Genomic DNA, 14,944 nt, shown 5'->3' with positions numbered 1-14,944 from the left:
TGATAGTCCTGTCAGTTTAGGAGTAGATGACTTTTTTAAAATGTATTTAACAAGTGCTTATGACCATCAGATTTTACACATTTATCATGTTCTCATGATTTAAAAGACAATGGTTTTCTTTTTTTTTAAATCCAGCTGAATACACGAATAGGAAACTTAGCCAAAGCATTACAATACAACAATGATTATGCCTTAAATATAAAAGTCACGTACTCCAAAGCTGCTATAAAATAACTAAAAATGCCTTTATCATAGTGAATATTAAATAACACCTTCAGCCTTTAAACATAAGCTCAGAAGATAAAAATATGAAACTCAAGCATACATTCAGCAGAAAATAAAGCTGGGCTTCTTTTAATATTCACCTGGGGCCTCATGTATAAATGGTGTGTACGCACAAAAATGTTGCATAAGCCCGTTTCCACGCTCAAATCGCGATGTATAAAACCTAAACTTGGTGTAAAGCCATGCACATTTTCACACTAGCTAAATGCTTGGCGTACGCAGTTCTGCGCTCAGTGTTGCAAACTGGTGGCACCCAGCATCAAAGCAGTGCTACTGTTCCTGTGTGGTTTCCCTTTCTTTTATAGATCCACATTCCTGACACGGCTTTATCATATAGACTGAAATTAACCGCATATTGTTTATTAGTTTAAGACATATGATTGTAATTAACTTGTAACAATATAATGGTCTACGGAATGGCCAAACTATTCAAAATACCATAGCTGCTTTAGTGCTGTTACTCTCACTGCACCACTTAGAGTATTTATATCACTGTATCTGAGTGTGGAATCACAGCTCTACAGCAGCTGACTAGAAAGAGAATTATTGGGATACAGCATCAAGCACACTGCCTTAGCCATGCTGTCTATTGAATTGCTCATACGGCAAACGCATCAGAGCTTTTCCTGTACGGACCTCGCGGTTCAGAAATAGTTTCATCCCAAGAACTATAAACGCACTCAATCAGTCCATCAAGTGCTCCTTGTAGAGCTGTTTGTACTTATAAGTACAATCACCTCACTGTAAACTTGCACTACAGTTATAATATTGCACAACCTGAGCCACTTTATAAAGCGCGTATTTACATATGATGACAATATCATTTTTAAAATGAAGTGCAGCAAAATATATTTATTATATTATACAGATAAACCTTTAACTTAATTTAAATAATCTATATTGTTCATATTTAAACATGTGAGGACATAGTGTCACTGCACTAGCGCTGTGTTCTTGCTGGGGCTGGCGCGACAAGGGAAGGATAGATGGATGGAATAATTAAACACGTACTACGAAGATATTTCAATGTTTCTTAAAAGTTTTGAAGAATTGGCATTCTCAGCTAACAGATGGCTTAACGTCTATTACAGAGCTGATTGTGTGGCGATTGGATATTTGGAGAAAGAAAAGTAAGGACAGGAATTGGAGGTTAGTACGTTTGAAAGAGACAGTACTGCTGCAATAAATTATTTCATCGAAGGTCGCGCAAGGTGCAGCAAGCATCTTGCGTGAGGCAGGAACAATCACTGCGCCACCGTGTTCCCATGTTTAATAACATGCTTTAACTCCTATCATTATATCAAGTATACATCTCAGTATTTTAATTATTCAGAGAGCTGTAATATCATTTATGTAATGGATTCTGTGTCCTGTCGGAGGAAGAGAAAGCCGGTTTAAGAAGAATGTAGTGATTCACACATATAGAACACATACAAAACAAACATTTAACGTGCTACTTTAGTTACGATGGGATTTGAGAAACTAGTGAATGAAATGATTTTAAGATGAAGTTTATGATGTTCTGCTTTAATGACAAAATAAACTACGTGATTAAAGTGGAAATTTTGAGATTAAAAGTGACATTTCGTGCTTTTTCCACACTGTGTGCCTATTTTTTTTTCTTTGTACCCTAATAAGCTTCCATATGACACTCAGACGGTGGGCTACGACTCGCCTTTTCACGGCAACTTTAATATCTGACAACGTCTTTTTTATTTCGGGCACTGTGCAACTTTGTGAACTTGAGCTTTTGAGTTTCTCCGACACTCTATATCACTCGATCAACTTACTTTTGTTGTTTATACCACTGTTTATACCAACCAATAGTATGTTTTCCTTTGCCTCCACTTGGTATTCACTGAAATTCTTTTATTTCCCCATGCTTTTGTCATTACCTTTTCACAGAACGCTGAGCTTAAGGGCTTTTTATATTGATTTGCATATTCAAAGAGGCGTAATTCTGGGAGGAGTTTGGGGAGTGGCAGCAGTCTTTTCACGCTTACCGGGATTTATGGAGCTGAAGAACATGGAAGTTGCCGAGCACACAGATTTATGCATCTGGATTTTTTTTGTGCATACTAACATTTTTGCTTTTGTCCTTACGCCATGTTTTAGTGTGAATTCTATACACTGTGTTATGCATGAGGCCCCTGATCACCTGCTAGGTGCAATTTGAACCAGGGTGCAAATTCAACTCTTACATATGACATCCATCATAACAGAAATCTGGGTTCGCCAAACACTGCAGGAACAGTTTGGTCGAACTGAGAGCTCCACAATGGTGCGAGAGAGTGTAACATGGGAAAACATGCAAAAGAATTGGCTGCCTTACGGATGTTCAAAAGCTTGTTAGAATTAAACAGATATAAATGCTTGCTGGAAGCATAAATATAAAATGAACTGATATTCACAAACTAATCACATAGATATGTTACATCATTAACTATTTGAAAGTGATATATTAGAAAAAGTGTTACTTTTACGAGAAACTGCACAATTTACTAGCTAGCAATTGTTATTACCATATATACTCACGGATAAGTTGGGCCTTGATTTTATCGTATAATTTCTGGTATTTTATAATGTTGGACGTATAAGTCAAATGCGGAAAACACACGCTATTGGTACAAGGGAATATGATATGCTAATGCCCACCTGAGAGAGTAACCACGGAGCACACTGCCTTTTCTTTTCTATGTATTGTGCCTACGTGACCACACGATAATACCCAAACTATTCCAAAGCGATTTGTGTTTTTTGTATCTCACACCCTCATACACTTTTATCGTAAGAGCACGATAGAGTGTTCGAGCAGAAGAAAATATGAAGCTGATTTAAAATTAAAAGTCGTTGAATTACCGAAAGAAATTGGTAACTGCGCTGCTACAACAAAAATGAGAAACTGATGTAAGATTGGAGGAAGCAAGAAGATGTAAAAAAATTAAGTGTTGCATTTTTGAACGGGTGTATAAGTCAGGTCTGATTTTATGATCGATTTTTCGGGTTTCAAGACCCGACTTATATGCGAATATATACGGTAAATCAGAAAGATACTGTGGTATTTTACCTTGTCAAAAGATAAGTCACCCATAACAAGGGCTGGCATTCAGTCAGTTAAAATAAACAACTTCAGTGCCTACGAAGCCTGCAAAGTCCCAACTGCTGTGCTAATTAAAAGAGCAATATGAAGGTTCAATAATCCATTGGCACTCACTTCAAACATAAAGTGACTCCATCCACCATTATGGATTTAAAATTAGAAAACTTTTTCCATGACAGAAAGAATTCTGAGGAAGTTATGCATAGTAATTTGTGTGTCTTATGAAAAAAGATTGGGTTGGTGTAATATTTGGTAAAGTGTAAACATCTCCACTTTTGCTTAACACTTTGAGTGCTAATTATTATTTATTTATTTTTGTTATGGCCCAGGGATGAATATTTTTCCCAAAAATTCAGTTCTCTAACAAGCATGCAAAGCATTTGGATTGAGAAGGAGATGAAAAAAGATTATTTCTGTTGGCTGATAAATGTAAAATATTGAAGGCTCTTTTTTGAAGATGTGTTTAGGGTCTGAGGTGGACGATGTCCGCTACATGTCAATATATGTATGTTTGTATGTCTGTGTCTGTGAACAGTATGTGTGTCACCTGTGCTAGACACAAATCAGATGGTAAAGCTTAAAAACAAAAGTAGCTTTAAATGAGGTAATGACCTAATGACCCTGCTAAGTTTCAGCAGTGAAGTCTGCACACACACACACACACACACACACACACACGGGGGCAGAACAGCCTGCAGCAGTGCTCAGTGAGAACAGTAAGACCTAAATATCAATAACTTAAAGTGTTATATGCATAAAGATGTTTAACTTCAAAACTATAAATTGTGCTTTTTCCCCAGAATCATCAAAAACTCCAGTGGAAGGAATACACAGGATATCAGAAACCCAAGCTGCATGAAATTAGTTTAAATATAAGAAAACGTTCTGTTTTTGAAACAGAGGGGGACCAGAGCCATGAATAGTTGTGAGGTGCAGACAAGCTCTGAAAGTTGCCATTTTATGCTCTATTGAATTATTTCCCCATTCTTTATGCACAGTATGGTATGGAAAAAGGTTTACCTATTTTGATGTACAAGAAACTTTGAAAAAGACCAGCTTATTAACAACACTCCATTGATAACGAAATGTATCATAGAACTGAAGTACATGTTAATATGTGCCTTCATTTGTAACTGTTTAATGGTGAATTTTATGAAAAGCTTTTGTTGATGCATCAATATATTGTAAGTTTAGTGCTCAGTGATAAGGCATTTATATGGGTTCATCTATAAAATACTATGGGATGACAAGTATCTTATATATAAATGTCTACGTGTGGAAGTGTGTGTGTCTGTATGTAGTTGTCCATATAATAATTAAAAAGGTGAGAACCCCGTAGAGGCTTGTGGGATTTCCCAATAGGCAAAAAGAACGAGGGGGTGGAGCTGATCCCAGGATTTTGATAGAAAGCCAGTGCAGCTCGCCACCCCCTGGTCTGGTGTGGTACTACTATTATTCAGGCCCATTAGCTGCCTCCTAATTGCATGTGTGTGACACAGTAAATTCCACTGAAGTGCCTTAGACAGACACTGCGTCTGCATATGCACTGTAAGGACCCAGGGGAATTCTGTTGCAACAATATAACTAAAGTAAGACCCAAAACTGTTAAAAAGGCAATTACCTCTGCAGAAGAAGTAAATGAGATCTCCACTCACTACTGGTGAGTGTTTTCAATGAGGGGTCATCATCCACTAAGAGTTTGTTGAATGTAACTGTCCATCCAATTGTGTTAGTAATTTGTAGCTGTAACTGTTTTCACTATTATAAAGTATATATGTATGCATTCATATAATTCATTTGCCTAAGCAGTTAGTACGCATGCCAGCTGCATCCACGGACCAACAGTCCTTTGCTTGCTGCAATAAATGCGCTAACATACAGTGGACACAAGTCGGGAGATACACGTGTGCAGTAGCAACGGGTCCTTTTCCAATTCTGAGAAACTTGTCCATGCTTTTATCACATCCTGCATCCTGCATCGATTATTGAAACTCACTGCTGGCAGGTGCCGCTTCTAATCTTAAATCACAGCTCCAGTTGATTCAAAACTTTGCTGCAAGAGTCCTTACTCGAACCAACAACAGCGAGCACATCACACCCATTCTGCTTTGCCTTCACTGACTCCCTGTGTCTTACAGGCTTGAATATAAAATTCTATTAATAACCTATAAAGCATTAAATGGCCTCACACCAGACTACATCAGTGACCTTCTAAATCACTAGGCTCCTGTTCACCTACTAAGGTCCTCTGATTCTGATAATCTTGTTGTGCCTCACAATAACCTGCACTCTATGGGTGACAGCAGGGTCTTTAGCTGTATAGCACCCAGACTTTGGAGTGACATCTTGAAATTAATTAGATCAGCTGACTCCATTCATTCTTTTAAAAAACAACTCAAAACTCATCTGTTTAGGAAGGCTTTTAACTTAACATTCTGCACTTTCTTTCAGTTTACCTCTCTGTCTATGTGATCAGGATAATTTGTGTGTCTGTTAGATCACAAATTAGGTTATTTGTTAGGGTTTTTCTTTTAGTATTGAATTTAGTATCTTACTCTGGTTTATTGTCCTTTATTCTATTTAATGCTTTGCTATCTGTTTCATTGTTCTATTCAGGAAAACATTTGTATCCAATGTTACATATACCCTGCTGTTTTTTTATTAGACTCTGTAAAGCGCCTTAAGCATGGGAAAAGCGTTATATAAATAAAATGTATTATTATTATTATTATTATTATTATTATTAAACTAAAGAGACATTCTTGCCAAACCTATCAAAAGTAACAACTAATGCTTAAAAGCGAAGCACTGGAAAAATGTGCAGATTTGTTTACAAGGATATGGGGCTTTAAGACACAGTGTCTAGTGAGGGCTGATATTCAACTTCAGCAGTACTTTAACATGACAGCCACAATTGGACAGTCTGATGTTTAATGGGCCCTATCCAACGACGGCATCACAGGTGGTGGTAGAAAAAGCCAAACACTGAGAAAGAATATTGCAGGGGTCTCCAACCTTTTTTCCCCTGAGAGCTACTTTTACAAAATGAAAATGGCCGAGAGCTACTCTTGTTTTCTAACGTTTATTCTCATAGCTTATTTCAACCCAAACAAACTGAATAAGCTTGTTTTGCCTGAGCATTTACAAAATGTTGGTGTCCACAACTCACATTTTGCATTAAAACATCAGAAAAAAATATTTAGTTCACCTGCAAGTGCATTTTGTATGTCTGTATGCATTTTCTAGTGTATCTCACACTATTGAATTACAACATGAATGCTGTCAAAACAAAACAATGCAATTCCAAAAACACAGATATGACGTCTTCATTTGTCATTTTGTCACATGTCACTGTGTCACTTTATTCGCATGTCCAGTTACATGTGTGATGTGTTTTTAGTTAGTCAGATGACTGGCACTGAGGTGTATGGTGGAGTGTAGCCACTTAGGTTCGCTTTTCTGGAGTCATTTAAATGTTCGTCTGTCAGTCTTGTTCTGAACTTTGATTTCATGACATTCATGTCAGACTCACAGAGGTATGGAGACCCAAACAAAGCAGACATTTTCAGAGCTGAAGACTGGTGAAGATTCGTATAGTTATCTGTGCTCTACTAAGCTCCAGAAATGTTGAGAATGCTGTTGAGACTTTAACTGCACATTATTTTGAAGGTTTACTAATATATAAAATATAAAATCCAATGTCTGTTTGTCTGTCTGTATGTCTGTCCACTCTGAGCTACTTAACGGATTTAGATTGGGTTTTTTTCTATAATTTGCTTGAACATTCCGGTTTATTTTGCGACTTCTCTCATTTCGCAATGTATCATAGTTCACTTGCGGTATCAATTTATTAGCACTAATCTGAGTAAGACGCAGCGGGCCAAGGGGAGGGGCCTTCCTCACTCCCTCGCCAGCTTCAGGCCGTGTCCCTTAACTCTGCTTAGCTAGTGAACGAGAGAATAATTGAATTCAACTTGGTTTGATATCTATACTAATAAAGGCAAAGTCCTCACTGACTGACTGACTGACTCATCACTAATTCTCCAACTTCCCATGTAGGTAGAAGGCTGAAATTTGGCGGGCTCATTCCTTACAGCTTACTTACAAAAGTTAAGCAGGTTTCATTTCGAAATTCTACGCATAACGGTCATAATGGTCGACAAGTCCGCCATGTTGAACTTTCTTATTTATGGCTCCATCTTCACGAAATTTGGTGGGCAGCTTCCCTGCGCTAACCGAAACTGATGTACGTACTTATTTCGGTGGTATGACGCCACTGTCGGCCGCCATATTGAACTTTCCAACGGTCTTTGTTACTTATGGGCCCATCTTCAAGAAATTTGGTACACAGGTTCCCAATGCTAACTGAATCCTACTTATGTACATATAGATAGATAGATAGATAGATAGATAGATAGATAGATAGATAGATAGATAGATAGATAGATAGATAGATAGATAGATAGATAGATACTTTATTAATCCCAAGGGGAAATTCACAATATACAGTATATATATGTCCATAGCCTGCAGCTTGGTTGCCGTGTGAGGCGGCGTTGGGTCCCCCATCCCCACGCCTCCCACGTTGTTGGCTGCCTGCCTATATAAGCCCGTCGTTTGCTCCGGTCTCTTCATTCCCTTCCTTGCTTCTCAACGGGATTTACGTCTCCCTGCTAATAACTGTAGCCTTTTTATTTAATCCACGGCTTCTCCGCTGTTTTATTGTTCGTTTATTATGATTATAGTTATTGTGTAGGTATTTTAGACTTACTTTACATTGTTCAGGTACCCATTTCCTTTATCGTTCCAACCGTACCCCCATTAACATGTATCTTGAGGTGATCACCATCAATCAACGAAATGTTACTTACTGAGTGGTTTCCATGCCCGGAGATGGCACCTGCCTTTTCCATTCTCTTTGTTACATATTGCACAGCCATATCAGGCTCACTCTTGATATCCAGAGGGACATTGTGTCTTATGTATTGAATGACTGGGACAGGTTCAAGGTGTGGACTGATGACGGTACAGGAGATAATTATACTACACAGGAGCACTAGAAGAGTGAAATGCTTAAGCCCTTCACCTATGGTTCTGCATGTGAGTTGATGGCTGCCACTGAATTGTTCGGTTGTCGCTTTCAAGTGTACCGAAATGGCCAAATATTTTACACCTTTGGACAACCGCCAATGCCTCTTAAACATCTTAGATTCACAGGTGACGATTTCAGTAGTGGACACTTTGATGTTTATGAATGTTTAAACTCTCAAAAGCTGGATGCAAACTTATTGATGAAACAGGTTGTATGCTTACAACGCTTGACAGATGCCGAATGTCACTTCAACACAAGTCCTACAAATACTGTCGTAATTGAAACAAACCATGAAACTCAAACCGATTATGACAGCAGCAATCCAAGCTGTGAGATTTGAAACAAGATTACTGTTCACATGGCCAACTGTACGTTGCATGCTCAAGAGTAAGCTCAGCGTACAGCTTGGTCATATTACAACCGGAGGGCCGAACTGACAACGTGGCATACAAAGAGATCCTTAACAAATCATTATTGGTATATTTTCCCTCAGTTTAAAAAGGTTTAATTTTGTTCTTAATAAAAATTTTAAGGCAGTAGTTCGCCGCTGCGAAGCGCGGGTATTTTGCTAGTTTAAAATAAAGTGTTACTTAGGTCTTGATGAGTTTGAGACCGGATATTCTCTTAAGTGTATGCCACATTGAAAAGATAGATTGCAATTTAGATTGGGATCATGATATGATTTTTTGGAAAGATCGCCTACCCCTAATTTTACTAATCAAGTTTTCAAATTTATGTAGGATTCATTAACCCTTTGGCGAGCTACTGGAAAGTGGTTGCAAGCTACTGGTAGCTCGCGAGCAGCATGTTGGAGACCCCTGGAATATTATATTCAGCATGCTGGAGACCATTAATAACTCTGGTTGTGCTGTCACAACTAAAATTTGGATCAAATTTTTTGAGAAAACCTCTTTCATATCTGCTACCATCCAGTATATTAATGAGAACTATAATCCTGTGTCAAGGGTGCTTTTTGCGACCCCGTTTGAAGCAAACATTATTAAAACGGGTGAAAACATTAGCGCATTACTGTTTAAAGAATTTTCAGAATTGACTGTTATTGACCGAGGAGCGAACACAATTGCTGCCTTGCATGACGAATCAGATTAAACTGTCTTGGCTACATTCTTAGCACAATTCTCTGAAGTATTTTAAACCTACTGGACAACAAGGCAAGCTTACGAGAGCACTCAGTCTCTGGAGACAAGATATAGTGGTGAATTCAGTGCTGCAACAATCTGATAATTGACCGCATCAAGAAAAAGTTATTCACAACTGGGATCTCTTTTCTGAAACCGTTCAAAGATGCGGCGACTCATTTAGAATCAGACATTACTGAAAGGAAGTGTCAACAAATTGTTCTGCACCAACTCTTAACCACATGCTCTACAAAGTACCAACATTTCTCAGCTCAAAGCTTTTGTTTCTGTATCTTTTATTTAAGAGGATGGCAAAAGCGCAGGAACAAGAAGGGATTTGTAGTTATTTGAAAAACTGCTCCACTGACAGACTAAGGAGATCGTTCCTCCCCCACACTATGCGACTCTTCAATTCCACCCGGGGGGTAAACGTTAATATTATACAAAATTATTGTCTGTCTGTTATACCTTCATTGTTATCACTCTTTAATTTAATATTTTTCTTTATCAGTATGCTGCTGCTGCAGTATGTGAATTTCCCCTTGGGATTAATAAAGTATCTATCTATCTATCTAATTACACTGAATCAAAGAGTGCTGTTCACTGGTCAGCTGCCCACGATGCCCTCTTTCATCTCAGAGCATGCAGACCAATGAGCAGATGCCAGTGCATTTACAGTGCTTTGCTTGGTTACATTGAACTTGTATTGATAAGCAAAAATTACTGTGAGAAAGTGGGGAGTGTTTGTTAAGCTACCAGTAATATAACGACTAGAAAAATGGATGTTTTACGTAAAACATATATCTGCGACTTGTACTTAAGACAGTATCTGCTTTTCGTGTTCGTTCCATATTTGTGTGGAATGAATAGCAGAATGCACAGATCGTATTTTTCTAGTGGGAGCTGGGTGGTCTCGTGGCCTCCGAACCCCTGCAGATTTTATTTTTTTCTCCAGCTGTCTGGAGTTTTCTTGTTTGTTTTTTCTGTCCTCCCTGACCATCTGACCTTACTTTTATTCTATGTTAATTAGTGTTCCCTAATTTTAATTCTTACTTATTTTGTCTTTTTTTCTCTTTCTTCATCCTGTAAAGCACTTTGAGCTACATCATTTGTATGAAAATGTGGTATAGAAGTAAATGTTGTTTTTGTTGTTGTTGTTGTATTTTATATTAGTACAGAATAGTAAGCGGTTGCCTACTTAGAAAGCTTTAACAAGACATGTCGCTCACACTGCTGTTTTTGTTCATTTCTGTAAAGAAGACATGCGGACTTGTGTTCAGAAATTATTTTTTAAGTCCCATATCCCATATCCCATTAAGTCCCATAACCATTAAGACCTGTATTAAATACAGATGAAGTAGAATCGTTGCAAAAAAGTGAAAGGACAGCTGGGCCAAAGAGGGGAAACCTTCCAGCTCCTTATGCATAATTATGTTAAACAGGCGAATCGACCATAAATGACTTTTTTCCTTAATGGGAGCAACGCGTTTCTGTGGGCAGGGGCAGGGACAACCCCGTTAGAGGGCGGGCGGGTGCTGGTTTAACAAATCAGTCCTGCACAGACCTTTACCTCAGAACTCACCTACAGATGAGTCGGACATCCTTCCTGCCCGTACCTATAGGACAATATGCCTTCCCGCACTCTCTCTAGAAGTTGAACAAGCGCAGACTGCAGGAACCCCCCCCGACTGAATCACGTTTTCACCAGTATGGCACTCCTTTGACTATTATGTTATTGTGAGTGTTAAGCCGATATTTAACACAAGCTAAGTATAATCTTCCTTTAATGTTACTGATTTTTTCTTCCTTTTACAATGACTGCCGTACCACTAGGGAAAGATATAAGATGTATTGACTTAGTGAAGTCTGCAATCTCTAACAAACCTCATCCCAGGAAACATACGCCCCCAGCTGCATATGTTATTTAACACACATTACTGTTAACATGTTACCCTAATGCTCCCATTTATCAGTTTACGTTCAGCTCATCAACACAAATTTAGCGACTTCTGCGGTTATCTCAGCCTGGAGAAGGAATAATGTGATCCTAGATTTTTTCTTTTTCTGGACATTTCCACCCGTGGCTGCTGAAAGCTGGTGCAAAGTAAATACATTTGCTAGAGTCCAACAGAAATGAGAAGACCACAAAATCCTTAAGTTTAACCTGGTTAAGGGTTTACAAGGCCACATAATCAGGTTATTCGTGGGGAAAATCTACCTCTGTTAATCAGGTTTCTCAGAGGACAATAATTCAGTTTTCCTAACCAGAGTAAAGTTTTACATGACATTTTAGAAACCTTATTTCTTGGAATAACTGGGTTTTTGAGGTACATGTAAACGCACCTAATGAGAGGAATATTTGAAAGGTGACATCAATGGGCCTTTCACTGAGAAACTCCGGTGTATGAAGTGGCACTCTTTTGTGATTGTAGCTCACACTTGTGTCTCTTCTGGGACATTTAACTTCTGTCCCTGAACTCAGATTAAAACTGCTCCATATCATTCTCCCAATGTGCAATATAGACCTTAAGTCAACCAGTGCAATTTGTATATTTTGTAACAAACTTTATTACTATTTGGTTTGTTATTATTTTCTCTCTTATTGTCTTTTTAACTCTTATGCCTCACACTGAGTCGACTGCACCTTCAATTTCGTTGTTCCTTTGTAAAAGTGACAATGACAATAAAGATCTATCTATCTAAAAGAAAGTCTGAGCACGAATAACCTACCATGTGACTTTCTAAGCACTCGAAGAAGAACTTATAAATTCCACATAGAAAATTCAGGACTGGACCCAGGACACTGAAAACAGATGGAATGACTGATATGTCACTCCACCCTTCTAAACACTGATGTCCTAAGTGTGCTTTTGCTTCAAGAGCAGCAGGTGGCATTTAGCTAAGATGGTGGTACAAGCTGAAGGCAGACAATGTGACCACTTAGAGGACCATTTGAGTGGAGCCATCAAGACTTGACACTTGTCCATAAGCAGTTAATGGAAAGCCCTGTACTTCTGGATTCTTCTGGTGAAGCTCTTCAATTGTGTCCTTCAGTTCTGATGATTTCAGGGCCATAGCCAAAAGGGTTGAAAATGTGGAGCTGCCAATTTCTGTCACAAAACGACAAACTTTTAATTATATATTTAATTTATGAAATAAAATAAAGATTCAAACACAAGGAAAACTACAGAAATATCCAAATATAAGCATACAACTAAAAAAAACAAAGTATCAAAAGTTAGCAATGAACAACAATAAGCTCAAAATAACAAAAAGATATGAAATGTTTTCAAAATAAAGCAAAAGTTTAAGTGTAAACAAAGTTCAAGTAGCACGCATAATCCATAAAAACAAAATCAAAATTCAATAAATCAAAATGGAAAAGTCAAAAGACCACTAGTAGCCAGATGAGCAGAACAACCCAGAAAACACTTGTGGTGGGCGGAAGGTCACAAAGGGTAAAAGGGGCACCTGACAAGATTTAGCACTTGTCACACTTTAATCCCGGACATATATTTGTAGCCACTTTTATTATTATAACATCTGTATGTAAAGTCTGCGGTATTATAATATTCACAACCTTGGCAAAAATGGTTATCTACAATTACTGACAAACACGCAAGGCAGGTGACTTGGTCTTGGTCCACCATTGCGCATCAGGCAGTTAGTTCAAATGTTTTAAAATAAAGTACTCACTACCTGGAAGCTTTCACATTTCATTGCTGCACAACATTGGATCACAGTGGATTGAATTTAGCTTTTTTGACACTGATGAACAGAAAAAGACTCTTGATGGCAAAGTAAAAATCTGCAAAGTGATGTAAATTAATTACAAATATACGACACAAAATGAATGAATAAATATCAATCCCCTTCATGTCAGTATTTAGTAGGTAGCAGCTTGATTCTATGTGCTTAGGACTCTCTCCTCTATTATTGCACTTGTCCACGCTTCTTTTTCGGAAAACTGCTCAAGCTCTGTCAAGTCACATGGGGAACACAAGGTAACAGGCGTGTTCAATCAGATTGAGATTTGGAGTCTGACTCAGCCACTCCAGGACATTAACATTGTTCTTTTAACTTCCTTGGCTTTAACAGTGAGGATAATTTGGGCTCAAAATTCCATGTAATTACGGTAAACCCCAAGGCAGACTCGGGTTAATGTTAAACGATCCCCTATACAGTGTAAAGTCCAAATATCTATTGGGACAGTATTCTGCGGCCATCTAGCAGATTAAATAACATCATACTACAAATCATTTATAAATATTTTTGTACATTTTGCCAGTCTAAGGTAAGTCATCAATATTTATGGGTGGAGCGGAGCCTTCAACCAAAACAAAATGGCAAATGAGAAGTCGTAAAGACAGTTTCATAACAAAGTGAAATTGAACCATTCCTCAAACGGAGCTATAGTGATGATAATGTGAATTTGATCATCAGGCATTGACACGGCCAGTGAAAATAATGCACACGGCACGGTATGACCAAACCGCTGTGATAAATTTGATCTCAGGAATACTTCACCATGGTGCAAGTGGTTTTGTGGCAAAAAAGGCAAAATAATAGCGATCAAGGAGAAGGAAAAGAAAAAAATATGACCCATAAGCGCTGTTCACAATGCAGCAATTGTTGTAGGTGTCAAGGAAAACGTGGCCTTGCGTTGTAGTAGCCTACAAGAACATAAGGAGGCCTCAATCATGTGGATCAGGCACTGACATTCTATCTTCTCATTTAAAAGAAACTTAAAAAATATTTTAAAAAGTGTGTAAATAAACATGATTTTAATGTCCAGGTTGTAACATCTCACTGTGCGTTGTCACACAAAGGACATGTACTACGTCAGCATCAATACAGCAGTGGACACTGCACAGACCTTTTCTACTGTATTTATGCTGACATTTTTGTATTTGCATGTTTCTGTTAAGATTTTGTCATGTCCAACTTAATTAAAGCATAGATGATGTGTGTCCATCTGGTTGCTTTTTCTCTGACATTCCAGTAGATGACATTGTCAGTAATAAAATGCATTGCATTTGTCATTTCAAAAGATGATGCATCACAAACATTAACACTGCTTTTATGAATCCCCTACCCAATGGTATACAATAGAGACATGTGCATTAATTACATGGTGCATTGCAAACGTGAACGCTGAGGTCTATGTTAATTATTTAGATTTCAACTTGTCTTAGGTGGGTAGCAAAGCTAGTGGAAAATAACTCCAGAGGTAAACTTAACACTAAGGAGGCTGCAGCATTTTCTGTGTACTTTGCGAAGCTTTCAAGACTCAGGGGGAAGCAGGAGTGTCCAAATAGCCTCATGTGA

At 38.1% G+C, this 14,944-nt stretch overlaps 1 protein-coding gene across 1 annotated transcript in view; it reads left to right on the top strand.

Moving 5' to 3' along the window:
* The window catches only part of LOC120534495 (NACHT, LRR and PYD domains-containing protein 3-like), a 36,757-nt gene extending 31,364 nt beyond the window's left edge, over positions 1 to 5,393 (top strand). Inside the window, exon 6 of the mRNA XM_039762099.1 lies at positions 4,186 to 5,393. Within this exon, the coding sequence (XP_039618033.1) occupies positions 4,186 to 4,255 (70 nt within the window). The 3' untranslated portion in view covers positions 4,256 to 5,393. The remainder of the gene's footprint in view (positions 1 to 4,185) is intronic.
* The last annotated feature ends 9,551 nt before the right edge of the window (positions 5,394 to 14,944 follow it).

Source organism: Polypterus senegalus, chromosome 8 (assembly GCF_016835505.1).
Source record: "Polypterus senegalus isolate Bchr_013 chromosome 8, ASM1683550v1, whole genome shotgun sequence".
Lineage (NCBI taxonomy): Eukaryota > Metazoa > Chordata > Cladistia > Polypteriformes > Polypteridae > Polypterus > Polypterus senegalus.
Note: the sequence above shows the minus strand (reverse complement) of the source record. Positions and strands in the feature narration are given on the sequence as shown.